We start from the raw sequence: 25742 nt of genomic DNA on the forward strand, positions 1-25742 counted from the left end.
TTAAAATTACATGGAAGAAAAGAAAGATACAAAAGAAAGACTAATCAAAAATATCAGTGTTATTATTGATAAGTAAAGAAAGAGTGTTACAGGTTGCCGACAAGGTCGAACATTTAGAAAGGTATTAGTTGAATTCTTATTGTTAAGGTTGCCTTTGCCAAATTTTTTCCTGATATAATAGTGACACAAGGTGCGAGCCAGGAGGTTACGACGCCACCGCCACCCCCCCCTCCCCCGATCCATAAGCTCCCATATAGGTTCATCAGTTAAGTCATTCTTTTGCCTCCTTGAACAAAGAAGCTGTATTTTTTGGCATCTCCCTGGTCAGCTCAATCTGGTGTTTTAGCATCTCCCTGGCCTGCTCAATCTGTGTTTTAGCATCTCCCTGGCCTGCTCAATCTGTGTTTTAGCATCTCCCTGGCCTGCTCAATCTGTGTTTTAGCATCTCCCTGGCCTGCTCAATCTGTGTTTTAGCATCTCCCTGGCCTGCTCAATCTGTGTTTTAGCATCTCCCTGGCCTGCTCAATCTGTGTTTTAGCATTTCCCCAATTTCCCTTTGATCCTTGTTTTAGCATTTCCTAGTCTTTATGCGTGATTCCAACTATAGAGCCGTTTCCAATAATAAGGCCGCACTCACAATAACTTCAAGTCTATATGATCGAAGAGCACTAGATGTGACGTCAGATAAACCCTTGGTAAACTCGTTGAATTATTTAACCTACCTCGTAAGCTCTTCAGCAAAAGTCCGAGAAACGTTATCAACCGATGGCGGTGTTGAAAGATTGGTTGAGATCTTACATGAGTGTCACAACTGCAATCACAACTTGGATGACAATGATGATAAGAAATTGTTGACCGCTTGGAAATGGACCTTGGCCTTCCAATGCATAGTGCTAGTTGGAACAAGAGGCACAGAAAAAATTAGACAGAAAGTGGTGAAAGCTGGCATTTTACCAATTATTGCAACTGTTTTGGACAATTACCTATCGTTGCACGAGAGAGCTTTTCTTCATGTAAACACAAATTCCAAACTCACAGACAATATAGCAACCACCACCACCACCACCAACACCACCAACACCACCATGAGTCCAGTGGAAAATATTTTTCTGCAAAATCACCAGCTGCAGCCACAATCGGAGAGCTTTTTGTTTCGAAACTTTCTGCAAACAGAAGAGGAAGCTCACATGCAATCTGCTGCTAATCCATTACTAACAAACGTTGCATATCAAGGTGAAGTACAGGAAACTATGGCTGCAATTGCAGCAACCTCATTGTCAAGTTTTGATTTTGACAATATGAACCGCATCCACTCAAATGATTTGAACACCACAGATCTAACAATTGATGATTATGAAAGCTCAAGTGTGGAACAATTGTTCAGATTACTTAGATTGGCAAATTTAGAAGGAGACGATCGAATCCTGGACTCTCAGTCCCTGAGTATTTTTAACACCTTGGTAAGCGAGGATGTGAAAAGGGGCTTTGTGGTGTTGAACATATTGAACCGATTGAGAGAAACCAAAGAAGCAGAAGCCCCGAAAGATGGGTTTGTTAATGACTGCGAGTACGATATGGACAGCAACTTGAATTTTTTATCAAAATTGTACGCGCGGGATTTGGAAATCAATGATACAATGTCCAATACCAAATTGGCTGTGAGAGCTTTTTCAGAAACTGGAGTTATAATACCGAAAGACGATGATATTGTTTGGTCGTTACAACTTTTAGCATACATCTCTAAGTACCCCTACCTCAAGGAAATAATCCAAAATACCCATTTAGTATTGGATATGAGCATACGAGACAAGCTGTTCAAAATTTACTTGGAAAATCAAATGAAACTCAAAATGAAAGAAGCGTTGGCAATTAAATTAAGACCAACTATAACACCAAAAACAAGAAAGCCGAAAGCAACTTATCTTGAGAGGTTCAGTCCTAGTGCATCAAATTCTCCACAAATGGTGAGCGCATTGAATGACGATAATTTGATTCTAAGTAGGGACAAATTTGTATTATGCGAGACTGGGCTTTCCGTCAGCTCAGAAGTGAAGGAGGAGCGGGAGCGGGAAAACGGAGATGAAGAAGAGGAAGGGGACGAGGAGGGGGATGAGGATGATGACGATGATGATGTTGATGATAATGATAATGATAATGACACATCAGAGGATGTTTATGATGTGTCCAAAAAGCGACAGCGACAGCGACAAAAGGAAGACGAAAAAGGTAACAACAACGATAAAGGCAACTTTGGAGGCACCACATCAGACTCCGAAGAGAGCCCAGCCGCGGGACTCATGACTTGCCATAACTATATGCGCGAGCTTCACGATTTGATATCAGAGTGTGAAAAGATGAGTGACGAGTTTGAAAGAGAAGTTAAATTTTATCAGCTTTTTGACAGAATTAATAGATATATCGAAATGGAAAGCAAAAAGCTTTCAACAGCGGTAATTGAAACGAGGTTGAAAACTAAGGATTATCTTGAAAAAAAATGGAAGTACGAGGATTATAAGTATTTCAACATTGATGAGTTTGATGAGGATAAGGATGATTCCCTAATTGAGTACAAAAAAGTTAATTTATTCCCCATTGTTGAGAAGTTTACATTTTTTTCTGGATCAGACATGTACTATTGGTCGGGAGTCATAATGCGAAATTCTTGTAGAAGAAACGATTTAAAAGGCGGTGTTCGACAATGTGGAAACTTGGAGTGCGGCAAATGGGAAAAGTACCCTCGTGAATTCCTGAAGTGTCGACGATGTAAACGCACAAAGTACTGTTCAAGAGACTGCCAAATGCGAGCTTGGCATTGCCATAGAAATTGGTGCATCCCTAGCACATCGAGTAGTAGCAGTATTAACAACAACAACACCACCACCACTACCACCACCACTACTACTACAAACTCTTCAATTCATACACAACAGGACTCAGGAGTCATTGGTAACGATAACAACAATAGTATTAATAACATTCACAATAACATTCACAATAACAATAACAATAACAATAACAATAACAGTACTTTGGAGGACAACGCAAGTCAGATTGGTAGTGAAGGGGTAGCTGATGACGAACACGAAAGTCCGATGGAACTTCAATAAGAATATAGGGCTACAAAAGAGAATTAGACTGACTAAAACTATGAACAAATTTACCTCTATTCTATATTAAATTTAGTTGACATATTCTATTTATTCTTTTTCATCTCGAGAAGGAAAATGAAAAAACAAAAAAAAAGGAACTCTCCTTGAGACGCGAGTATAGTAAAGAGTAAGTTAAATATCAAAAGCATATACTTAGACTTGGGGCTTTCTTTTCCACTTGCTTATTGATGCCAACGATGTCACAACCTGCGTTTGCGGGGGAACAAGCAGTAGATTCATATTTACCAAACAACTTATCACTACCGTCACACGTCCCACTTAAACGTGATTTACGTCAAATTTTTCAAAATACCTTTTCTACCAGTGCAAACGATCAAATTAAACCTGCCCTTAAGCATCACCGAGATATCACAAACAAATACATTAATCACATTTTGGCCAGAGAAGATTTGGAATTTGATGAGACCACACTAGTCAATTTTGCATGCGGGTATAGGAACCTCTTTCAATCGTCTTATCAACAGGAACACTTTTCCAAGCTTGTTCAAGTTTCCGAGATATCTTCCTTAGCTGATCCCAATGACGAGCCGTTGACATTGAGTACTATGGATTTTTTCCACACCAAGCCAAATTTGAGTTTTGTAGATGTGATAAAAAAGCATAATGGAAATGTTGATAAGCGTGAGATGGAACGACTTTTGAAAAAGGACGAGTTTTATCTGTTCTTGAAGAATATAATTTTTGTGTCTAAGCATCCCAGTGAACAAGTACCCGACGACGAAGGAGATAATGAAGATGATGAGTTGAACATTGCAGGAGGGAAAATATCGTTGAAGGACCCTATAACTTTAAACCTTTTTGTCAAGCCCAAGTTGTCTAAAATATGCGGACATACATTTGAAGAGCTGAGTATTCTAGCACATCTTCAGAACGGGAAAAACGAGTGTCCTATTGACGGATGTAAGGCCGTTTTGACGCCGAATTCGTTTAAGGACGATATATTGATGTTAATTAGGGTAAGAGCTGCGAAGAAGATGGAGCGAATTACTGATAAAAATTTGGATTTAGTCGAGTAAAAGAAGAAAGCCAATGGGGGTAACAGTATTCCTTCAAACTTTACACACACACACACACACACACACGGGTTTGGTAATATAAGTATGAACAATTACATTGACATTGATATTGTTGAAATTGCGTTTAGATTCAAGATTGGAAACTTTCAACAAGCTCCCGTGATGACCGAAACCTTTAATTCAATAAAGGATAATGGGGCTATATCTCTTCCTGCTGTCGAACAGGAAGAGATCTTTAGCACTGCACTCAAACAGGAAGAAATCTTTAGCACTGCACTCAAACAGGAAGAGATCTTTAGCACTGCACTCAAACAGTAGTATAAACACTATTTGTTCAAAAAGTACCGACTATACCACTTTCTAGTAATATCTATAAGGAAGAAAGAGGAAACTTCAAAATTAGCGTTTCCAAATTTATTTCTTTGGGTGCTTTTGCTGTTTCTACAATTCTCACTTTTGAATTTTGAAAGAGAAGTAGATAGTAAGCAAAAACTCAATGTATTGTTTTACAAATTTTTTGTTGGCGTTTTATTACTTTGTAACTATGTCTGTGAGGCTAGTTTGTTATTCCAATCCATATTGATAGAGATGAAAAGCCCAATTTTATAAAAACAGTCTTTGATATTGCAATGCAAAGTCAAAAGTAGCCGGAAAAGAGTGGTTTTATATTAAAAAAGATGCCCTAATGAGAACATCAAGTCAACTGGGGTCTTCAAACAAAGCCTGGTGAAACAAAGGGATTATACTCAAATGATGCTACCAAACGTTTTCTCGAAATAGCGATGTTTAATTTGCCACAATGTACAAATTTTTTCAACAAGCCATTCTGTTTTCCTTTTGGAATCTTGATAGTAGCCGTAGCTTCTTCAATAGAAACCTCTACATAAGCTAATGATGAAATTGTTGACTTCAATTGCACTTGTATTTTCCCTCTTGTTCTTTTTTGTTAATCAAGTTAGAGGAGGTGGGGCTAAGGCCCTTCCTGAGAATCCACCAATTACAGACACAGTGTTTTTCGATATTGAGGAAGAAGGAAAACCTATTGGTCGTATTGTTATAGGATTATTCGGCACGGTTGTACCTAAAACCGTTGAGAACTTCAAGACAATTGCCGAGTCGACTAATCCAGAACAACAATATACCAACTCTATTTTCCACCGTGTTATCAAGAATTTTATGATTCAGGGAGGCGACTATGAATACGGAGAGGGTTATGGCGGTCAGTCAATTTATGGCAAGAAATTTGAAGATGAAAATTTCACTTTGAAGCACGACAGAAAGTATAGACTCAGTATGGCTAATGCTGGAAAAAATACAAATGGATCTCAATTTTTCATTACCACGGCTATCACGAGTTGGTTAGATGGTAAGCACGTTGTGTTTGGCGAAGTTATTGATGGTAAAGATGTTGTTGACTATATCGAAAATGTAAAGACAGGCCGTGGCGATCGTCCTGCTAAGGAAATTAAGATCAAAAAAGCCGGTAAGATTGATAACAACAACGATAATGAAAAGATTGAAAAGGATGAGCTTTGAGGGAGGGAGAGAGAGATAGAGATAGATAGAGAGAGAGAGAGAGAGAAATGGTCGTATAGCGTAGTTCTTTGTATTTTTCTTTAAATGAAACTCATGTGTATACATCTTTTCGCTCCACGGATTCATTGGTAACTTCATTTAAGAGAGAGTCAAACGCTGTGCTGGATATCGCCGTTGAATAGTATTGTATTTGAGGGCTGTCATTTAGCAGCATTGGCGTTTCGGCATTTGTTTGAGCCTGTGACGATGTTGCTTTCTCTTTCCCATGAATTGAGTTGTTGAATGAATGACCACCATCCGATATGTGATAGCTTGTCATTTCATTTAGAGTGTTGATCGATTGTTTGAGTGCCAACACACTAGCTAAAATTCTAGACAGAAGCACGTCGAAAATTTTAGGCGCTTGATAGACATTTGCACCGACTATATAATAATCTTGTAAAGTATTGGTGCTGTTTGCGCCGAATCTTTTTTGTTTCCGTATTATCCAAAAATCTGGCTCTCTTACGTAGGCTATAATAAACTCAATTCCAGTCATTTCCGAGAGTTTAGATTGGAAGAATTGAGAAAACGTTGTATGTGGAGGTATTTGAATCTGCTGATACTGGAATTGCATCATTAGCACTTGGTTATTAGATGTACGGTCATAAAATGGAGAAAGTGAGAAATATTCCAAGACATTCGATGTATTTAACCCCCGCTCCTGAATGAATTCGGGTGACTTCCATTGTATCTCGTCAAGCGCCTCCATTTTTCTCAATCCCTGGCCTTGAAATGTAGCAATAAAATCTACAGAATCCAACCTGCTGGAAATGAAAGAAGATGAAGCTTGAGCTTCTTTTTATTTTTATTTTTATTTTTCACTTGTATATTGGTAGCGACTTTTGAAATTTTCCAAAGCTCTTTTCAATCTGTTAGCTTCAGATTCCATCTCTTCTTGCGATCTTTCAATTCTCACTTGATCCTTTTGGTCCAACTCATTCTTATTTTCCTTTAGTCTTTGGTGATGTTCTCTTTTTCTTAATTCAAATTCTTGGTAGTTTTTTGCCCAATCAAAGTTTTCCAATTTTTTGTATATAGAATCGCCGTATCCATCTGCTCTATATCTGGGAATTATATGTGTATGCAAGTGCGGCACCAGTTGCCCAGATTCGGGTCCATCTTGTATTGCAATGTTCAAAGAGTCTGCGTGGTAAGTGTTGATAATGAACTTATGTATCAATTGCAATGTAGCCATATAGTCAGCAGATTCGTCCAGAGTTAAATCGCCAAACCTTAATACAGATGTACGTAATGGCACAACTAAAACGTGTCCCGGAACCAATGGTTTCAAATTGACCAAGGCATATGTAAATTTGGATTGATAAAACACTTGCTTATTCACTAGAAACTTGAAAAAGTAAATATCTTGCATTGTCAAACAGGTAAAGAGTAAAGTTTTAAGATAAAAGGTGAAAATCAATACCCATTTTTTTTTCCAGTGAGCAACACTATCGAGCGAAGCGAGATAGTGGAACAACCACTACCACCGACACCAGCGACACTATCGAACACTATCGAGCGAAGCGAGATAGTGGAACAATCACTGCCAGCGACACCAGTGACACTATCGCTTCCACTATCTCGCTTGACAGTCAATGCTCGACTATCTCGCTTGACAGTCAATGCTCGACTATCTCGCTTGACAGTCAATGCTCGACTATCTCGCTTGACAGTCAATGCTCGACTATCTCGCTTGACAGTCAATGCTCGACTATCTCGCTTGACAGTCAATGCTCGACTATCTCGCTTGACAGTCAATGCTCTACTATCTTTGTTTGCTCTCTTTGACTATCGAGCAAAGCGAGATAGTAGACCATAGAGAGACTAGTGATATAGACTAGACTCGATAGTGTCGTGACAAGCTACAAAGTGCTGCTTCACTATCTCGCTCTGCTCGATAGTGTCGTTTGTCGATAGTGTCGTCTGCTCGATAGTGTCTTTATAGTGAGAACATTCTAGATGCGAAATATGTTTTATAAGCGACATTAATTATTGTGCCTTTTTCAAAAACGACATCAATTAGTATTTTCGAGACTCTTTTTGTATTACTAAAAAAATATGAATGGAATGTAAATGCAATAAAATGAACAGAATCTATGGAAATGCGAGAAAAATAGAAAGAGAGGGGGAAGGAGGAGGAGGAGCAAGAAGAAGAGAGGGCGCGTGAATAAAACGTATATAGAAAATGCGATAATTAATAACCTCGCACATTTTAAAAAGTATCCTGATTATGCTTGTCCCTCGCTGGCCTCCTTTTTTTTTTTTTTTTTTTTCTTCTTCCCTTTGTGATTTTGGAAAGAGTATATAAGGAGATCGAATTGCCCCTCTAAACCGTTTTATTAAAATTTCAATTTCTTTCTTGCTTGATATCTTTCTATATCAATTGCCTCTTTCTTTTCTTTTTTTCTCCGGTTTAATTTATAGTAGTATAGGATACAATGTCACCAACAATTCAAAAACCAGCACCATCATTCAAGAAAACCGCTGTTATTGACGGTGTTTTTGAAGAAGTTTCATTAGAACAATACAAGGGTAAGTGGGTCATTTTGGCTTTCTTCCCATTGGCCTGGACTTTTGTCTGTCCTACAGAGATTATTGCTTATTCAGAAGCTGCAAAGAAATTTGCTGACAAGGATGCTGTTATTTTATTTGCTTCTACTGATTCAGAATACACCTTGTTATCATGGACCAATGCTGAAAGAAAAGACGGTGGTTTGGGCAAATTGAACATCCCATTGATTGCAGACACCAACCACTCATTATCAAGAGATTACGGTGTCTTGATCCCAGAAGAAGGTGTTGCATTGAGAGGTATTTTCTTGATTGATCCAAAGGGAATCTTGAGACAAATTACAATCAACGACTTACCTGTAGGTAGATCAGTTGATGAATCATTTAGATTATTAGAAGCTTTCCAATTCACTGAAAAATACGGTGAAGTTTGCCCAGCTAACTGGCAACCAGGTTCAGACACTATTAAAGCTACTCCTAAAGATTCAAAGGAGTATTTTTCAAAAGTGAACAAATAAAAAAAAAAAAAAGTCTCTTGTTGAAAAAAAAACTATGTACCAATAAATTTGTCTCTACATAGTTTAATAGGAACAATATATGTATGTTCATTTTAAAAACCCACCTTTATTTCTCTCCAACTAGATTGGATTAAATTAGGCAACAATACATGAGGATCATATAAACAGCGCACTTGTACAAACAGCGCACCTACAAACAGCGCACCTCTACAACCAACGCACCTCTACAACCAACGCACCTTTTCTTTTAATGCATTATCCACTTTTGTCTTCTTTGGTGAAAAAAGAAGAAACAAAGAAAAAACCCCACGTTCGGCTCGCACCCTAAGGTCGCGGTGCGATACTCTTAGTTAGGACGCCACACTTTTTTGTCCGACCACCGCTCCTGCGCATGCCACACATTAAAAGCCGTCCTTAAATTTTTTGAGAAAACTTTTTTTTCCCTGTATTAATAATCCATTAATGTTTCTGGAACCACTAAAGAAGATGTGTACCAATTGGTAGAAAATACAAAATGTCGTTGAGCGACATTTTGTACCACACTATCGAGCGACACTATTGAGCAGAGCGAAATAGTGGAGCACTCTAGCTGCCACCGACACTATCGTCATTATCTCGCTTTGCTCGATAGTGGAGCACTCTAGCTGCCACCGACACTATCGTCATTATCTCGCTTTGCTCGATAGTGGAGCACTCTAGCTGCCACCGACACTATCTCGCTCTGTTCGATAGTGGAGCAATCAAACCCGTGTGTAGGACCAGATTTGATATTAAAGTCTCAATCATTAGTAAAAGGTTTTTATTGCCTAGATTGTTCTGTTGACTATATAACCGTATTAACTACAACCCAGTTTGGATTCCAGCTTATGGCTCTGCTCAATAGTGGAGCACACTAGCTATAGGAGGTATATGATATATAGCGCCAAAAACAAATCTCTACTATCTCGCTCTGATCGATAGTGTCGACTATTCCTATGAATGTTTTTTCTTTACTCTATCCCAAGACGTTTTCGGCTTCCTCTTTCTAGAAGTCCCCTCACTCATTTTCGTATCATTGTTATTAAACATACTCCAATCTTCACCGGCAAACTGATTGGCCAAATCTCTCTGTTTCTGTCTAAAGTTTTTCTTTGTTTGCGCCGTGGGCAATCTCGTAAAGTTTGATTCTTCGTAAGCCTGTATTTCCTTTTCCTTCTTCCTGTCGTGTTGAGTCTTTACACCTCCACGTCCATGGGCAACAATAGTGGAGCCAATACTAGCTTCCGCTGTAGGCAAGTCACTTTGTTCTTGTAAATACTCCTCCATACTTTGCAATCTCTTGGTCTTGTCTCCTTTAGAACCTGTTTCTCTGAGGGACGTGGGAGGCGCAACTGCTGATATCTTGGGAGGCTTATATTTTTCGGAGGAGGTGGTGGCAGAACTCGACGAGATTCCAGTCGTCTTGGATGCCAATTTAGTCAATGCAGATGCATCTGGTCTGAAAGCTAACTCATCATCATTTTCTTCTTCCTCAGAATCAATCTCATTGGAGCTTTCTTGGTCATTCTCATCTTTTTCATGATCCTTTTTTACCACTTCCTTCTGCCGACTCTCCATTTTGTTATATGCCTTTACAAGATTTTCAATTTGATAGCTTATCTTCCTCTCAAGTGGTTTTACACCTTTTTCCAATGTCACACGCTGTACTATTGTTCTTTCCACTGCTTCTGAGCATCTTTCAGCATTTTCGTCACTTTCAAGTCGCTCTATTTTACCAAGAGCAACCAATACCAAATTGTTTATATACGACAATAACGCTTGATTCTTTAACAGTAGCAAGGAAATCCCTTCTGGCTCTTTTTGTCTTGATTTTTGTAATAGATTCTGTACTAAATCATTAGACTCTTGGACAGGACTCAGCACATTTTGATTAAGCTCTTCTACAGCCAACTTGGCCGCCTCTGTGGATGATACAATTGACTTTAATAGATTATCCACCTCAGACATGCCTTTAAAGGAAAAGAAAACAGCAGCTCAGATCTCGGGTTATAAAGGTTGAAAAATGTATCAATATCTCTTCCTCTTTTATAACATGTATGAATTATTTATTTATTTATTTATTTTTTTTTTTTTTTTTCCATCTCATCTCATCTCATCTCATCTCATTTTATCTCATTTTATCTCATCTCAACTTCTTCAACTGCAATTCCACCAGCTTTTGAACTCTCAGGATGCCCCAAAATGAATATATTGAACAGCATATAAAACAACATGGTAGAAGGTTTGATCACGAGGAGCGGAAAAGAAAAAGGGAAGCAAGGGAAGGTCATCGTGTAGCTAAAGATGCTCAAACATTGAAAGGATGGAGAGCTAAACAATTTGCTAAAAAGAGGTATAGTGAGAAAGTTTCTATGAGAAAGAAGATTAAAGCACATCAAGAAAGTAAGGTCAAGGGTCCATCTACGCCTAAAGAAGATGAAGGAGAAGCTTTACCAACCTATCTTTTGGATCGTCAAACCAATAACACAGCTAAAGCCTTATCTTCCAGTATCAAACAGAAAAGACTAGAAAAGGCTGACAAATTTTCTGTTCCGTTACCAAAGGTAAGAGGTATTTCAGAGGAAGAAATGTTTAAAGTGATAAAGACAGGTAAAAGCAAAACAAAGAGTTGGAAGCGGATGATTACAAAGCACACATTTGTAGGCGAGGGCTTTACTCGTAGACCAGTGAAAATGGAAAGGATCATACGTCCAGCAGCTTTGAGGCAGAAAAAGGCAAATGTAACGCACCCCGAATTAGGCGTCACTGTATTCTTACCGATTTTAGGTGTAAAAAAGAATCCACAATCCCCCATGTATACTCAATTGGGTGTTTTAACGAAAGGTACTATTATAGAAGTGAACGTTTCCGAGTTAGGATTGGTTACCGCTGGTGGTAAAGTTGTTTGGGGTAAATACGCTCAAATCACAAATGAGCCCGACAGAGATGGTTGTGTAAACGCAGTGTTATTAGTATAGATTGAGTGATAAAAAAAGGAATTGATGTATATTTGGAAGAATACGTTTTTAGTTGTTATTTTTTAAGAAAAAGTTTATCAATCTAAAAGCTGCTATCTCTTGCTGACAAAACAAAACCCATCTTTAGGTGAACTCATTTTCAAATAGGTCTTGACATAGCATACTCTTCTTCCCTAATGATCTCATCCCACAATTTATTACCAATTTGCCGTGTTCTCTCATAATTTCACTTTGACTAGTAGCTAACTTACCACCGATCAAGAAGCATAATCCGGAAATGTTTTTCATATTTGATATAAACGGCAATATCTCGCAACATTTGATTATCATATCATGATAGTTTGTTCCCAGATAAGGATGTAAGCTAAATTTCACGTGCAAGTGTTTTTTACGCAAAGTGGTTATAAATTCTTCTTTTATCCGTATCAAGTACTGGTACCCATCTTCGACACTCAATTGCACTAGTTGTTCATCAAAGTGGGACCCATACAGTTCAATTTCTTGAGTATGGAAACTTTCAACGCCGCTGGTTACAAAACAATAACTCCATAATACCAACACAGCCACGGCTATTGCAGCTGAACTATCATAGTAGTCGCAGTTTGGCTCCCAATCGAGAGGCTCATTATTTTCACCTAAAAGCACTTGCCAAAGGAAAATAAAGCAGTAAATTATGCTCCTCAAATTTTCTACGCTTTTATTTTTCACAAACAAATTGTAAATCTTGCGTTGAACAATGTGGTGGTCCTTCATTGATGCCGCGACACTTTGGTTTGCCGGAGACCCGCAGAATATTGCTATATCATAATGATTCAACTCGGGTATTCCAATAATTTGAGTCAAATAAAACATAGGCAAAAAAACGGTATTATTGGGTATGCTATACATCGACAACCCATTTGCCCCTTTGCAGTTTTGCATAAACTCAAGTTTCCAACTATCGAAAGCTCGTATGAGCATTTTCTTCCATTTTTTATTATGACTATTACTATTACTATTATTGTTATTGTTATTGTTATTGTTGTTGTTATTGTTGTTGTTGTTATCGGTGGTAGTGGTGTTCAAATGACCAGCTGAAGATAACGGGGAGCAGTTTTGCAACTCAACTTGTTGCATTTGGTGTATCAATGATATCAACCCAGCAAGCAAGATCTTCTTTAAAAATACTGATTCCGTCGATAACCCCTCATACTTGCCTCCCTTGAGCAATTTTTTAATACCAGTCAAGAAACTATCAGTTTTGGGCAATTTTTTCTTTTTGCTTCCCTCTTGGAGTCTTCTTTGACGTTTAGCCAACTTTTTAAAAGAGCCGTTTATTTCATATGATCCCCAAAGATGCTCATCGCTGCATGGCAAATTGAGCAATTGCAACTGATAAAACAGAATCTGCGGATTATGACGAAATTTGATGTAATCGATAATGTCCAAGTAAAAGGTCATAAATGTTGCCCTTTTCAAAGATTCAGACTCAACCCATTGTTCAAATAAACTTTGGTCTGCATTCTCGTTTTCATTGGCCCTTTTGAGTTCTTCGGCTTCGCTATCTTCGCCTGCACTCGAAGGATCACTACCACTATTACTTCTTTTCTTGTTCAATGATGCAGGATTGCCGCCTAAAACGGGACTTCTCCGTAAAAGTTGAGCTGTAGTTCCATGGTGTAAATGTGCCCTCTCGTGCATACTTCGTGATAAAAAATTCGTTTCTGCCCATTCCAACATATTCAAACTTTGTAGAATCCATAACTTCACAGGTGATCTGAAATCTTCATGTTGGAATAAAGCAAATCTCAAGGGCTTTGCTAGAGTAAAGCTAATTTTCCACTCTGGCGACTTTTTGCTTTGTTGAGCCAAGAATTTAGCACTACTGGGGAAGCTATATTGCGCACCAACAATGACCATCGAGGCCAACAACAATGGATTAGCTGTTGTTGTATCAAAAGACGGCTTGTGAAGAATGGAAAACTCAGTATGGAAGTGTTTCCAATACAGCCACAAGTAGAAAGATAATCGGTTTTCAAGATTGGTATCGATGTACAAAAGTTCTTCCCTTTTTATATGTAGCGGGCTCAATATCCGATCAACTAGATCTTTATTTAAAAAGTATTCCTTGTTCCTTTCAACGTTGCATCTCTCTGAGTGGTGAATATACTGGTTTTCTTCAGAAGAATATGCTTCTGATATTGAAGCTCGATTATCGTTCCCGGATTCCATGGTGCTTGCAGGAGATGAAGTGCTCGCGTATAGATAGCTGGATCGACGTGCATTTTCATCGTTTGCAGCAAGATTGGAAGCTCTTTGTTGTAGATAACTTTGAGATTCTGGCTTATTTTGTAGTGGGTTGTGATTTGTGAAAAATAGATCGTCTAGTGGGTTGGTCTCGGTCAGGAAAACATTTGTATCACAAATACCATTGTGAAAACTACTTCCCTGTAATGGGAAGCTTGGGTGGTTGTGGTGCAAATCAAAGCCGATCAATTCATTTGGAGTCATGGGTGATATTTGTGAGTCGTTTCCTCCATGCGGAGAAGAAGCATTTGGCTGGTATTGGGGATGGGGATGGGGATGTGAACGAGAACTGAAAACGTGATTAACAAGGTTAGACGCTTTTTGTAAATCGCGTTTACGAGTTACACCACCACCGCAAGAAGAAGAAGAAGAAGAAGCTGTGGTTGAGTATGGATTAGGTACTCCTGCCAGTAATGTATCATTAAACAACCAAGTCAAGATATCTGATTGTGGCAAGGTTGTACCATGACTTTTAATCAAAGTTTCCAAATCAACTGGAGCCGGTTGCAATGGCTCATTAGCACTATTAGCCATTGGGTACTTGTATGCTGATGGTGTTTGTTGATTAAAAGGAGGTTGTTCTACCGGCGGTAAAACATTGTTCAAATCCGATGCGACATGGTGGCGTGATGGGGATGAAATTGAAGTTGAAGTTGAAGTCTGCGGCTTTACATAGTTAAACGATCTCTTGTGTTCAGCTGAAGAGTTGATGAGATTTGATATTTGCATGTTATTACTGAGTTGCTGTTGTGGTCTTGTGTCAATAATGTTAGCCGGTGATGATGGTTCGCTGCCCATCAGCGAACCCAGTTTATCTCGCTTCAAGGTGTCATTTTGATGATTAGATATTGTTGTTTTCGGGGAAGGTAATGATGACGATGAAGAAGGCAAACGTTCTGAGTTTAGTAGTTCAAAATGTCTTTTGATGTGCCTTTCTTTCAAATCTTTTCTAACAAAAGTTTTCCCACAATTTGCTGTTTGTCCATTGATTTCAATTTGAAAGTCACATATATAAACCTCCTTGGGCTCATGATTCAAATTATGCCTTGCTAAATGATCGGAGCGGCTGAATACCTTATCACAATGCCGACATGGGAACCTTCCTAGAGATCTTTTCTTCTTTTTCACCGGCTGCTGTGCTGCCAAATGGGGTTCTTCTTCAATTTGACTCGAAGTATTGCTCGAACCTGGTGTGATTTTTTCATTTCGAAATTTTGCAATATTGCTAAACATAAGACCTATTTCCTTTTTATTTTTTTCTTGTCTCTTTTGTCTCGTTTTTCTTTTGCTTTCTAGCACCTTACTCAAGTCTTGTTACTCGAGTTCGTATCAAAAGATAGTGGGGAAAAGGTTTCACAGACCAATCTTGATACAAAGAATGTCAACTTCACCTCGTATTTAGATTGTGCAAAATTTTAACCAACTAAATAGAATCATCATGCATCATGGGTAATATATGTTTTGGAAGTTAAAGCTCTAGAGCCGTAGTCACGTGACAGAAAAACCGTTAGTAGAAGAGGGGCAATTATTATCATTGTGTTTATTTATTTAATTTATTTATTTATTTATTTATTTATTTACGATATTTATTTACGATATTTCATCTATAATTTGTTTATATAGAATATGGTCAACCGGTAGATATCGGTTAATTTTGATGATGTCAATTTTATCATTGAACCGTAGAGATTTTGGAATGTGCATCAAGGGATCTAGCACAAGTGTGCTCGATTTATCGGCAAGATAGTGGCTGCTTGACTCGAGATAGTGGCTACTTGACTCAGGATAGTGGCTGCTTGACTCGAGATAGTGGCTACTTGACTCAGGATAGTGGCTACTTGACTCAGGATAGTGGCTACTTGACTCGAGATAGTGGCTGCTTGACTCAGGATAGTGGCTACTTGACTCAGGATAGTGGCTGCTTGACTCAGGATAGTGGCTACTTGACTCAGGATAGTGGCTGCTTGACTCAGGATAGTGGCTACTTGACTCAGGATAGTGGCTGCTTGACTCAGGATAGTGGCTACTTGACTCAGGATAGTGGCTGCTTGACTCAGGATAGTGGCTACTTGACTCAGGATAGTGGCTGCTTGACTCGAGATAGTAGTTGTTTGACAAGTGGGTAAAGTAGTTTGACTCTAACGAAAGCAGCAGAGAAATATTACAGGAAGATGGTGTTTTAATCTCCTCCAATTCCTCTTCCTCCAATTCCTCCAATTCTTCAGATTCCTCGTCTGTCTCATCGCAATAGCTCGATGCATCATTAGCAAAATACGAAACAAACCGTGCATAATTTACAAGAAACCCATTTTGAAGGAATACATGTTCAATCGATGTGAGTGACTTGCCGCCGTTGTTGAAGTAGTCAAAGAAATATTCTTCTTCATAGTAGACATAGTTATTTGCTTGTAGCCTCCAAATCCGATAGTACGTTTCATACAAAAACGGGTTCTCAAGTCTTTTTAGTTTATGACTCAGATACTTTTGGTTAAAAAAGCTGTAAAAGAAATCAACCAATTCTTCCAACTTGAGCTCTTCGAATTTTTCAACAAATATTGACTTAATCACGTCTGCTAGCTCATTTTTGAATCGATGATTAACAACTCGGCTCAAGAATTGCTCAATATCATCCTCATTCTGGATTATTGAGTTGATGATATAGTTTTTAATCTCAACATATACTTTTCCATCATTTATCATATCTGGGGGGAAATACTCACCAATCATGTTTTCAATCTTTCTGCGACACAAAATTAATGACATCTCCTGGTTATTATCATTAGATCCCCTTCTATCAAAACTTCCTTTCCGAAATGAGGATTTGGGCAAATCTGTCGGTATCAAAATCGGACTCGGCGGTATATGATCAAATCGGAGTACATCGTCCTCCTCGTCCTCGTCCTCTTCCAAATCCTCTCCCAAATCGTCCTCCTCTAAATCAGTCTCTTTGCCATTGCGTTTCTTTGCCTTTATTTTCTTTAAATGTATATTTTCGCCACTATGGTCGAAATTTTCAAAATCCAAAAGACCCAATTGTATAGTGAGATTAATTCCATGCTTTACTAAACTAGTGGGTTCCTTAAGATGAGTATAATTGCATGTAGAAAATGGGAACTTGAGATATTTGGACTTTTCTTTACTCCGTAATACTGCCATTTGAGGGCTATCACCATATCTCACACAAACATTATCTCAAAAGCATTATTCCTGACCCATATTATATATATATTCCCTCCTACTAAAAAATGACATGTGGTAGCTAAACCAAGCCCACATGTCCCAATCCCTCTCGCACACCTTTTGGTTAAACAAAACAAAACAAAAAAAAAAAAAAAAAAGAAAGGGCAAAAGTAAAACAAAATGATGCGAAGAATTAATAATACAATGACAACGTGGGTCCATATACATGACAGAATGCAACCAAACTTTGAAATAGGCGCTTTTAGATAGATTCGTGATTCATTGTTGATGCATATCGAAAAAGAGCAAAAACTTATCTTACACGGGTTTGATATGCAATAGATTATGAACCCACTAAGAAGTATAGATTAAGATTAAGATTCTTACACAACTGTATATATAGTATGTTTTTATCTTTGAAAGTATGAGGTTTATGAGATCTTGAAAATATAAAGATATTTTTTCTCCTGGGTAGAAAAAAAGCAACACTATCGAGCAACACTATCGAGCAACACTATCGAGCGAAGCGAGATAGTGTGGTAACAAGCTACAAAGTGTTGCTCCACTATCGAGCAACACTATCTCGCTCTGCTCGATAGTGTTGCAACAAGCTACAAAGTGTTGCTCGATAGTGTACAGTAAATAGAGTGGAACACTATCTCGCTCTGCTCGATAGTGTTGCAACAAGCTACAAAGTGTTGCTCGATAGTGTTGGCCGATAGTTTACTATAAAGGGTTTTAGATTTCAGATTAAAGCGTATTTAGCTCGGTAAGATACACCTATACCCAGTTCTATAATCTTTTTAGGGTTTCGTATAACCTACAAAAGTGCTTGGGTGCAAAAAATACAATTATGCACCCAAGCCTTATTTTTTTCTTTTCTTTTTCTTCTCTTTCTCTTTGACAGATCTGAGAGGGAGAAAGAGAGAGAAAGATAAAAAGAGAGTGAGATAAAAAGAGAGTGAGAGTGAGAGAAAGAGCGAGAAAGAGAGAAAGAGAGTGAGAAAGAGATTGAGTGAGTGAGTGAGTGAGTGTGAGAGAGCGAGTCTATGAGTCTATGAGTCTGTGAGTCTGTGAGTCTGTGAGAAAAAGAGCATCAGAAAAAAAAATACTTTTCATCTTCAAATCTATCTTAGTAAACAATAATCCTCTTCTCTTCTCTTGAATATACCAAAGTGGAAATGTTAAATACGCGAAATTTAAGATTGGTAATTGCAGTTTTGGCAATTTTCGGTATTGTAGTGTTTTTCGCTAGGTCTCAGAACTCTATCGGCAGTCCCGTGCAACGATTAAACAAGCCAGCACAAAATAGTGACGCCTCGATATCATCAGGGAATAATGAAACACAACAGCCTCAAAACCAGGAACAATCATCCCAAAGTGTAGATGAGGAAATAGAAGAAGAGGAAAAGAAAAACACTTTACAAGGTAAACCACATCTGGGTTCGAAACCGCCATACGAAAAGGATAATAAGCTGAAAGCGAATATTGCTGAAAAATTGGACACAAGTGATAATGTCGCTGAAAAATCGCCAGAAAATGTTGTTGAAAATGTTTCTGAGAAATCGCCAGAAAATGTTTCTCAACAATGTAATCAGGTAGATTACGTTATTATGGTAGATGCTGGAAGTACTGGCTCCAGAATTCACGTTTATGAGTTCAATACTTGCTTTCAACCTCCAAAGTTGTTATCAGAAGAGTTTAGAATGCTCAATCCTGGTTTGAGTTCGTTTGACACAGATACTGTAGGCGCAGCCAAGTCTTTGGATCCATTACTAAAAGCAGCATTAGAAAAAGTTCCTAAAGATAAACAAAAGTGCACACCTATTGCAGTGAAAGCAACTGCAGGTTTGAGACTTCTTGGAGAAGGCAAGTCCAAGGCCATTTTAGAACAAGTAAGAACTCATTTAGAAGAAAATTACCCCTTTGCGGTAGTGCCCGGTGATGGTATTTCAATTTTAGACGGAAAAGATGAAGGCGTTTATGCTTGGGTCACTGCCAACTACTTGTTGGGAAATATTGGCCATAAGGAGAAATTTCCTACAGCTGCTATCTTTGATTTAGGAGGAGGTTCGACCCAGATTGTATTTGAACCAGATTACAAAGATCCATTCCCCGTTGAAGAAGAAACTAAATACGATTTTAAATTTGGTGACCACGATTTCACTTTATACCAGTTTAGCCATTTGGGATTTGGATTGATGCAAGGAAGAAATAAAATTAATAGCTTGGTAATAAAAAACTTTCAAAAAGATAACGATAAAGATGAGAACATTTCAAAGTTGAAAAAGTACAGTAGTAAAAAGGAAGCACAACTGGCTACTGCCGAGGTCGATATTGTTAATCCATGCATATCACCAAACCAGATTGCAAAGAATGTTTTGGTTGAGATTAGCGAGGAGGAATTTTATATTGTTAACATGAAGGGCTCTTCCAAAGCAACAGGAGCGCAATGCAGGTTTTTGGCGGAGAAAACGTTGAATAAAGATCTTAGCTGCAACACGAAACCATGTTCCTTTAACGGTGTACATCAACCATCGTTGACACGCGCATTTAACAAGAATTCGGACATGTTTGTATTTTCCTTTTTTTATGACAGAACAAACCCCATTGGTATGCCATCTAGTTTTACAGTGGAGGAGTTGAGAGACTTGACCAAAGCCGTTTGTGAAGGAGATTCCTTATGGAGTGACGTATTTATGAAAGATCATATAACCAAACTTAACGAAGAACCACAATGGTGTTTAGATTTGAGTTTTATTACAGCAATGTTACATACAGGTTACGATATACCATTAAGTAGAGAGTTGAAGACTGCTCAAACTATTGATAATAACGAGTTGGGTTGGTGTTTGGGTGCATCTTTACCTTTACTTGACAAGGCAAATGTTCAATGGAAATGCAGAAATTAGTGCACTAAAGCCTTTACACATACGCACACACGAACATACACACACAGACATACACACACGCATGCACGCATTTTCTTTCCTTACAATGAAGAGGACTATACAGGGTGACTACAAGATTGATTTAATAATTTTGCGCTTGTCAACTTATTTTCTCTCTGTTTCAAACTGGCCATTTTTTTCCTGTCACCTCCCCCACTAGCAAATAATTTTTCACTAAAGTCCCCTTTTTTTTTTCTTTCTTTTTTGGTAAAGAAGAGTAATTGTAATAAGAATTGAAAAAAGCGTTTTTACATTTACAGTTTATTGCAGTCAATTAGAATTAGATTAGGACCGAGACAGACATTCAGCTGAGATTAGGTACTCTGATTATAAAAAGATAAAAGTAATTCTTAACCTAAGGGTTCATTATCAAACTTTATCTTTATTTTTTTTCCTTTGTATACATTTTTATTTTTAGTAGAATTTTGTTTCATCCCATGTCGGCTAATACAGATAGCCAATTAACGCGGCAAATTGAAAAATTGAAGATAAGTCGAGAAGACAACTGCAATAGTGCATCTAGACAAGACCCAGGTTCTTTTTTTCCTTCAAACAAAGTGATGAATATACCCAAAAAACAAGAAGCTTTTTCAAAGAGTCACGAGAGCTCGTTATCGTCTGTTTCTTCGTTGGCTACGGAAGCACAGTTACAAGCTGATTCTCAGGAGATACAAAACAACAATAATGTTCAACTGCAACCGCAACTGCAACCGCAATCGCTGCACTCATCTTTCCGACGTAAGAATTCCGTACGGATGTTCAATCGAAGCCATTTTAGTTTGAGTCCTATGTCGCCAAACTCATCTAATGCATCCTCGGCTTTCCCTAGCATAAACAGCTCGCCAAATGATTCTTTTCTTAGAGAAGGCCCCAAAATACACTCAAAGTTGTATTGTGAGGACCTTGGCTTGAACAATAAGTCAGCCAAGGATGTATTGAGTAGATTGTCTACCGATGAGCTAAGATCGGTCAAAACGCACACCGAGTTGGCAGAAACAGCAAATGGTGTGCGCATGCTAGCCAAGAACTTGTCGAGGGCAACAATTCAACTAGACGTTAAAGCAATTTTGATAATAACAAAAGCAAGAGACAATTCGTTGGTCTATTTGACTAAAGAGGTGGTTGAATGGTTATTGAGCCAACATGAAGATATGACTATATATGTCGATTCTAAATTGGAAAACTCCAAGCGCTTCAATAGCCAATCAATTATTCAAGAGTATCCTGTGGCAAAAAAGCAATTGAAGTACTGGAATAAGCAATTGACACTAAAGTCGCCAGAATTGTTCGACTTGGTTGTTACTTTAGGTGGAGATGGGACTGTACTTTACGTGTCGAATCTATTTCAAAAAATCGTTCCACCAGTATTGTCATTTGCTTTAGGAAGTTTAGGATTTTTGACCAATTTCAAATTTGGTGACTATAAGGAACACTTGAATCAATGTATTGCTTCTGGTGTCAAGGCAAATTTGAGAATGCGGTTCACGTGCAGAGTTCACACGGCTGAAGGAAAGTTGCTTTGCGAGCAACAAGTGCTTAACGAATTGGTGGTTGATCGTGGCCCATCGCCATTTGTCACGATGTTGGAGCTTTATGGAGATGGTTCATTGCTTACAGTTGCACAAGCAGACGGATTGATAATAGCCACCCCTACAGGTTCCACTGCCTACTCTTTATCTGCAGGAGGTTCCTTAGTGCACCCAGGAGTAAGCGCTATTAGTGTTACACCCGTTTGCCCGCATACGCTATCGTTCAGGCCGATACTATTACCAGATGGCATGTTTTTGAAGGTCAAGGTTCCACTGAGCAGTAGATCTACTGCATGGTGTTCTTTTGATGGTCGAGTAAGGACCGAGTTGAAGAAGGGATACTATGTAACAGTTCAGGCATCTCCGTTCCCGTTTCCCACCGTGATTTCCTCCAAGACAGAATACATTGATTCTGTAAGTAGGAATTTGCATTGGAATATTCGAGAACAACAGAAACCATTTAGTTCGTATTTGAAACCAGAAACGAAAAGATTACTTGCGGAGACTCAACAAGGGGGAGCAGCCACCGGTGGTGGTGGTGATGGTGGTGGTGGTGACGCAGCAGCAAAAGATGCGGAAGAAGATTTCGATATAAACAATGACGACAATTATCAAGTTTTAGAGGTAAAATCAAATTCAAGTCAAGAAGCAAGTGAAACCACTAGTGAAGATTTTACATACTTGCCTTCTAGTGGCGGTACACAAACCCCGCATAATGCCAATTATCAAAATGAAGAAGAAAGATGCTGCTATGCTCACCCTCATGCAAGAATACACCTTAATGGGGATAAAAATGGATAAATTGAATTAACGAAACGTTAAATTACAGTATACTTTCAGACTATCGAGCAGAGTGAGATGGTCTATATCTACTCTCTTTTCTCTATAGACTATCGAGCGGAGCGAGATATACTATTGTACTACTGATATAAAGGCTATGAAGAAAAAACAAAATTGGTTCAAGGGGTATTAACAAGAATTGTTTTAGTTGATAAAGTCGCTGAGCGAGATAACCTATATAGAGGGAAGAGAGAGTAGATATAGACTATCGAGTAAAGCGAGAGAGTCTGAAGAGAGTAGAGAGAATAGATATAGACTATCGAGTAAAGCGAGTGTGACTATCGAGTAAAGCGAGAGAGTCTGAAGAGAAGAGAGAGAGTAGATATAGACTATCTCGCTCTGCTCGATAGTCTATTGCTCGATAGTCTATGCTCGATAGTCTATCCTCCATAGTCTACTGCTCAATAGTCTATACTAACAGTTTAGTCATTACTAACAAAATTGTGCAGTACACTCACCCTTTTTCTTTCTTTTTTTTTCTTTTCTTTTTGCAAAAGAGAAAAATTTTTCTTACCAAAATTGATTTTTAAGAAGAGCAGAGGAAAAAAAACTTTTTCTCTTTATATAAAGGCTTTAGTAAAAGGCATCTCCCTTTTTATTAATAATAAAGTTAGGAAAGTTATTAAGAATATGTCTGATATTAGTCAACAAATGAGTAATTTGAGTGTTGAGGAAAATGGAAACGGAAACGGTCAGTATAAGCAAGCTGGTCAAACAGGTCAAACAGGTCAAACGGGTCGTAGTCAATATGTGCCACCTCATTTAAGAAATAGTGTTCAAAATAAATCTAATGGGATGAACTCTATCCCCTTTGGTGGTTCTCGTCGTAATGGCGGTGGTGGCGGTGGCGGCGGCTATGATCTGTATCAAGGTGGTTACCGGTCCGGTGGCTATGGCGGTGGTGCAAGAGGCGGTGGCGGTGCAAGAGGCGGATATGGTGGTGGCGGCGGAAGGTACCAGAAATCGATGCCCGGCGTAGGTAGATGGGTCAACGGCAAACACGAGCCATCTCCACCTAATGAACGGATGGAACTTGAATTATTTGGTACTCCCGAAGATAATAATGCGCAACATTCGGGTATTAATTTCGACAACTATGACGATATCCCCGTTGAAGCTAGTGGTGAAGGTGTTCCTGAGCCAATCACTTCATTTACTGCTCCACCATTAGATGAATTATTGGTTGAAAATATAAAATTGTCAAGATTCACAAAACCTACCCCTGTCCAAAAATATTCAGTCCCTATTGTTGCCGGTGGCAGAGACTTGATGGCTTGTGCTCAAACTGGTTCAGGAAAAACCGGTGGTTTTCTTTTCCCAGTGTTATCTGAGTCATATATGAATGGACCAGCTCAAGTACCGGAATCTACAGGAACTTTTTCCTCCCATAAAGTTTATCCAACAATCCTTGTTATGGCCCCAACAAGAGAATTGGTTTCACAGATTTACGACGAAAGTAAAAAATTTTCATATAGGTCATGGGTACGTGCATGTGTTGTTTACGGTGGTGCCGATATCGGTAACCAAATGAGACAATTGGAGAGAGGATGCGACTTGTTAGTGGCAACTCCAGGTCGTCTTAAGGATTTATTAGAAAGAGGAAGGGTTTCATTGGCCAATATTAAATACTTGGTGTTGGATGAAGCAGATAGAATGTTAGATATGGGATTTGAACCCCAGATTAGACACATTGTTCAAGAATGTGATATGCCAGACGTTGCAGATAGACAAACCTTGATGTTTTCAGCCACCTTCCCAAGAGACATTCAAATGTTGGCTCGTGATTTCTTGAAAGATTATATCTTCCTTTCTGTTGGTAGAGTTGGTTCAACATCAGAAAACATCACACAAAAGATTTTGTACGTTGAAGACGAAGAAAAGAAGTCGGTTATTTTAGATTTGTTGAATGCCAATAGTTCGGGTTTGACTATTGTGTTCACCGAAACCAAAAGAATGGCTGATAATTTAGCCGATTTCTTGTATGACCAAGGTTTTCCAGCAACTGCAATTCATGGTGACAGATCGCAGTACGAAAGAGAAAAGGCACTTGCTGCATTCAAGAGCGGAAATGCTCCCATTTTGGTTGCGACAGCTGTGGCTGCTCGTGGATTAGATATCCCAAATGTCTCACATGTCATTAACTACGATTTGCCAAGTGATATCGATGATTATGTTCATAGAATTGGTCGTACTGGTCGTGCTGGTAATATTGGTATCGCCACAGCTTTCTTTAACAGAAACAATAGAAATATTGTCAAGGGTTTAGTAGAATTGTTGTCAGAAGCAAACCAGGAGATCCCAGACTTTTTAGCTAAGATATCAAGAGAATCCGCTTTTGGTAAACCGGTACGTGGATCGTCTCGTGGTGGCGGTATGGGTTCGCGCGGAGGTGCAAATAGAGATTTCAGAAGATCAGGAGGCAGTAGTCAAAGCTCAGGTTGGGGCAGCAACTCCAGCACAGGTTGGGGCGGCTCAGGCAATAGCGGATGGGGCGCATCAAACGGTGGAGGTAGTGGAGCATACTCAAATGGTGGAGGTTATGGATCACGTTCTAGCTTCCATGATAATTCCAGCTACGGCAATCCAACCTCTTCCAGCAACTCATGGTGGTGAGTTGTGAAAGTGAGTCTTTATTTTATTCCTTCCTTGAAAGGAAATTTTTTTTATCATTTACAAATATTTGCTTTTTATTTTCATTCGATGAGGTTTTTTTGGGACTGGTTCATTTATTCATTATTTTATCATTATACAAAATTGCATGGTTTATGGGTACTTATAGAGTTTGCTTTTCTTGTTGAAGTGGCAAGTGTTGGAGGTGGGGTGTGTGTGTTAAGAGGGAGAGAGGGAGAGAAGGAGAGAAGGAGAGAAGGAGAAGGAAAGGACGACAGGGAGAGGCAAATTTAGGTTATTTACAGCACGTTTGTATTATTATTATTAAGTTTAAGAAAACACATCGGTGATGTTATAGTTAATGTATAGTAATTAAAGTTAAAGTTATATTCACATAGACTCAAGTGAGAGAGTTTTGTTCGAGATCTTTTGTATAACACTTGGTTTCATTTAGGGTGCTTGACCCTTTTTTTTTTCTGTTTTCTATATATATAATTATTTTTTTTTTCAACTTGGTTTCTCAATTTCTCAATTTGTACTTTATTTTATACTCCAAT

The 25742-nt window shown here is 38.6% G+C and overlaps 13 protein-coding genes across 13 annotated transcripts; 8 read left to right on the forward strand and 5 right to left on the reverse strand. All coding sequences in view use genetic code 12, as the record gives it.

Annotated features, from left to right (window-relative positions):
- Positions 1–587: 587 nt before the first annotated feature.
- Positions 588–3107, forward strand: MUB1 (Mub1p; the record flags this gene model as incomplete). Its single annotated transcript, XM_049322117.1, has 1 exon — positions 588–3107. The coding sequence occupies one exon, from the start codon at positions 588–590 to the stop codon at positions 3105–3107; it is 2520 nt and encodes an 839-aa protein (XP_049181940.1).
- A 239-nt stretch (positions 3108–3346) lies between these two features.
- Positions 3347–4186, forward strand: MMS21 (SUMO ligase; the record flags this gene model as incomplete). Its single annotated transcript, XM_049322118.1, has 1 exon — positions 3347–4186. One exon carries the CDS (start codon positions 3347–3349, stop codon positions 4184–4186), a length of 840 nt encoding a protein of 279 aa, XP_049181941.1.
- Positions 4187–5077: 891 nt separating this feature from the next.
- On the forward strand, positions 5078–5722 carry CYP5 (peptidylprolyl isomerase family protein; the record flags this gene model as incomplete). The annotated part of the gene is made up of 1 exon (XM_049322119.1): positions 5078–5722. One exon carries the CDS (start codon positions 5078–5080, stop codon positions 5720–5722), a length of 645 nt encoding a protein of 214 aa, XP_049181942.1.
- Positions 5723–5813: 91 nt separating this feature from the next.
- KGF56_001040 (mediator of RNA polymerase II transcription subunit 6) lies at positions 5814–6473 on the reverse strand (the record flags this gene model as incomplete). Its single annotated transcript, XM_049322121.1, has 1 exon — positions 5814–6473. One exon carries the CDS (start codon positions 6471–6473, stop codon positions 5814–5816), a length of 660 nt encoding a protein of 219 aa, XP_049181943.1.
- Positions 6474–6575: 102 nt separating this feature from the next.
- Positions 6576–7750, reverse strand: HNT2 (bis(5'-adenosyl)-triphosphatase; the record flags this gene model as incomplete). The annotated part of the gene is made up of 3 exons (XM_049322122.1): positions 6576–7105; positions 7252–7542; positions 7717–7750. 3 exons carry the CDS (start codon positions 7748–7750, stop codon positions 6576–6578), a joined length of 855 nt encoding a protein of 284 aa, XP_049181944.1.
- Positions 7751–8202: 452 nt separating this feature from the next.
- Positions 8203–8793, forward strand: TSA1 (thioredoxin peroxidase; the record flags this gene model as incomplete). The annotated part of the gene is made up of 1 exon (XM_049322123.1): positions 8203–8793. One exon carries the CDS (start codon positions 8203–8205, stop codon positions 8791–8793), a length of 591 nt encoding a protein of 196 aa, XP_049181945.1.
- A 972-nt stretch (positions 8794–9765) lies between these two features.
- KGF56_001043 (uncharacterized protein) lies at positions 9766–10779 on the reverse strand (the record flags this gene model as incomplete). Its single annotated transcript, XM_049322124.1, has 1 exon — positions 9766–10779. One exon carries the CDS (start codon positions 10777–10779, stop codon positions 9766–9768), a length of 1014 nt encoding a protein of 337 aa, XP_049181946.1.
- Positions 10780–11003: 224 nt separating this feature from the next.
- Positions 11004–11789, forward strand: KGF56_001044 (uncharacterized protein; the record flags this gene model as incomplete). Its single annotated transcript, XM_049322125.1, has 1 exon — positions 11004–11789. The coding sequence occupies one exon, from the start codon at positions 11004–11006 to the stop codon at positions 11787–11789; it is 786 nt and encodes a 261-aa protein (XP_049181947.1).
- Positions 11790–11912: 123 nt separating this feature from the next.
- Positions 11913–15308, reverse strand: KGF56_001045 (uncharacterized protein; the record flags this gene model as incomplete). The annotated part of the gene is made up of 1 exon (XM_049322126.1): positions 11913–15308. One exon carries the CDS (start codon positions 15306–15308, stop codon positions 11913–11915), a length of 3396 nt encoding a protein of 1131 aa, XP_049181948.1.
- Positions 15309–15665: 357 nt separating this feature from the next.
- Positions 15666–17231, reverse strand: KGF56_001046 (uncharacterized protein; the record flags this gene model as incomplete). Its single annotated transcript, XM_049322127.1, has 1 exon — positions 15666–17231. One exon carries the CDS (start codon positions 17229–17231, stop codon positions 15666–15668), a length of 1566 nt encoding a protein of 521 aa, XP_049181949.1.
- Positions 17232–18436: 1205 nt separating this feature from the next.
- GDA1 (guanosine diphosphatase) lies at positions 18437–20167 on the forward strand (the record flags this gene model as incomplete). The annotated part of the gene is made up of 1 exon (XM_049322128.1): positions 18437–20167. One exon carries the CDS (start codon positions 18437–18439, stop codon positions 20165–20167), a length of 1731 nt encoding a protein of 576 aa, XP_049181950.1.
- Positions 20168–20643: 476 nt separating this feature from the next.
- Positions 20644–22536, forward strand: KGF56_001048 (NADH/NAD(+) kinase; the record flags this gene model as incomplete). The annotated part of the gene is made up of 1 exon (XM_049322129.1): positions 20644–22536. One exon carries the CDS (start codon positions 20644–20646, stop codon positions 22534–22536), a length of 1893 nt encoding a protein of 630 aa, XP_049181951.1.
- A 669-nt stretch (positions 22537–23205) lies between these two features.
- DED1 (DEAD-box ATP-dependent RNA helicase) lies at positions 23206–25188 on the forward strand (the record flags this gene model as incomplete). The annotated part of the gene is made up of 1 exon (XM_049322130.1): positions 23206–25188. The coding sequence occupies one exon, from the start codon at positions 23206–23208 to the stop codon at positions 25186–25188; it is 1983 nt and encodes a 660-aa protein (XP_049181952.1).
- Positions 25189–25742: the final 554 nt, after the last annotated feature.

This window comes from Candida oxycetoniae (assembly GCF_023343755.2).
Source record: "Candida oxycetoniae strain CBS 10844 chromosome Unknown scaffold4, whole genome shotgun sequence".
NCBI classification, from domain to species: domain Eukaryota; kingdom Fungi; phylum Ascomycota; class Pichiomycetes; order Serinales; family Debaryomycetaceae; genus Lodderomyces; species Lodderomyces oxycetoniae.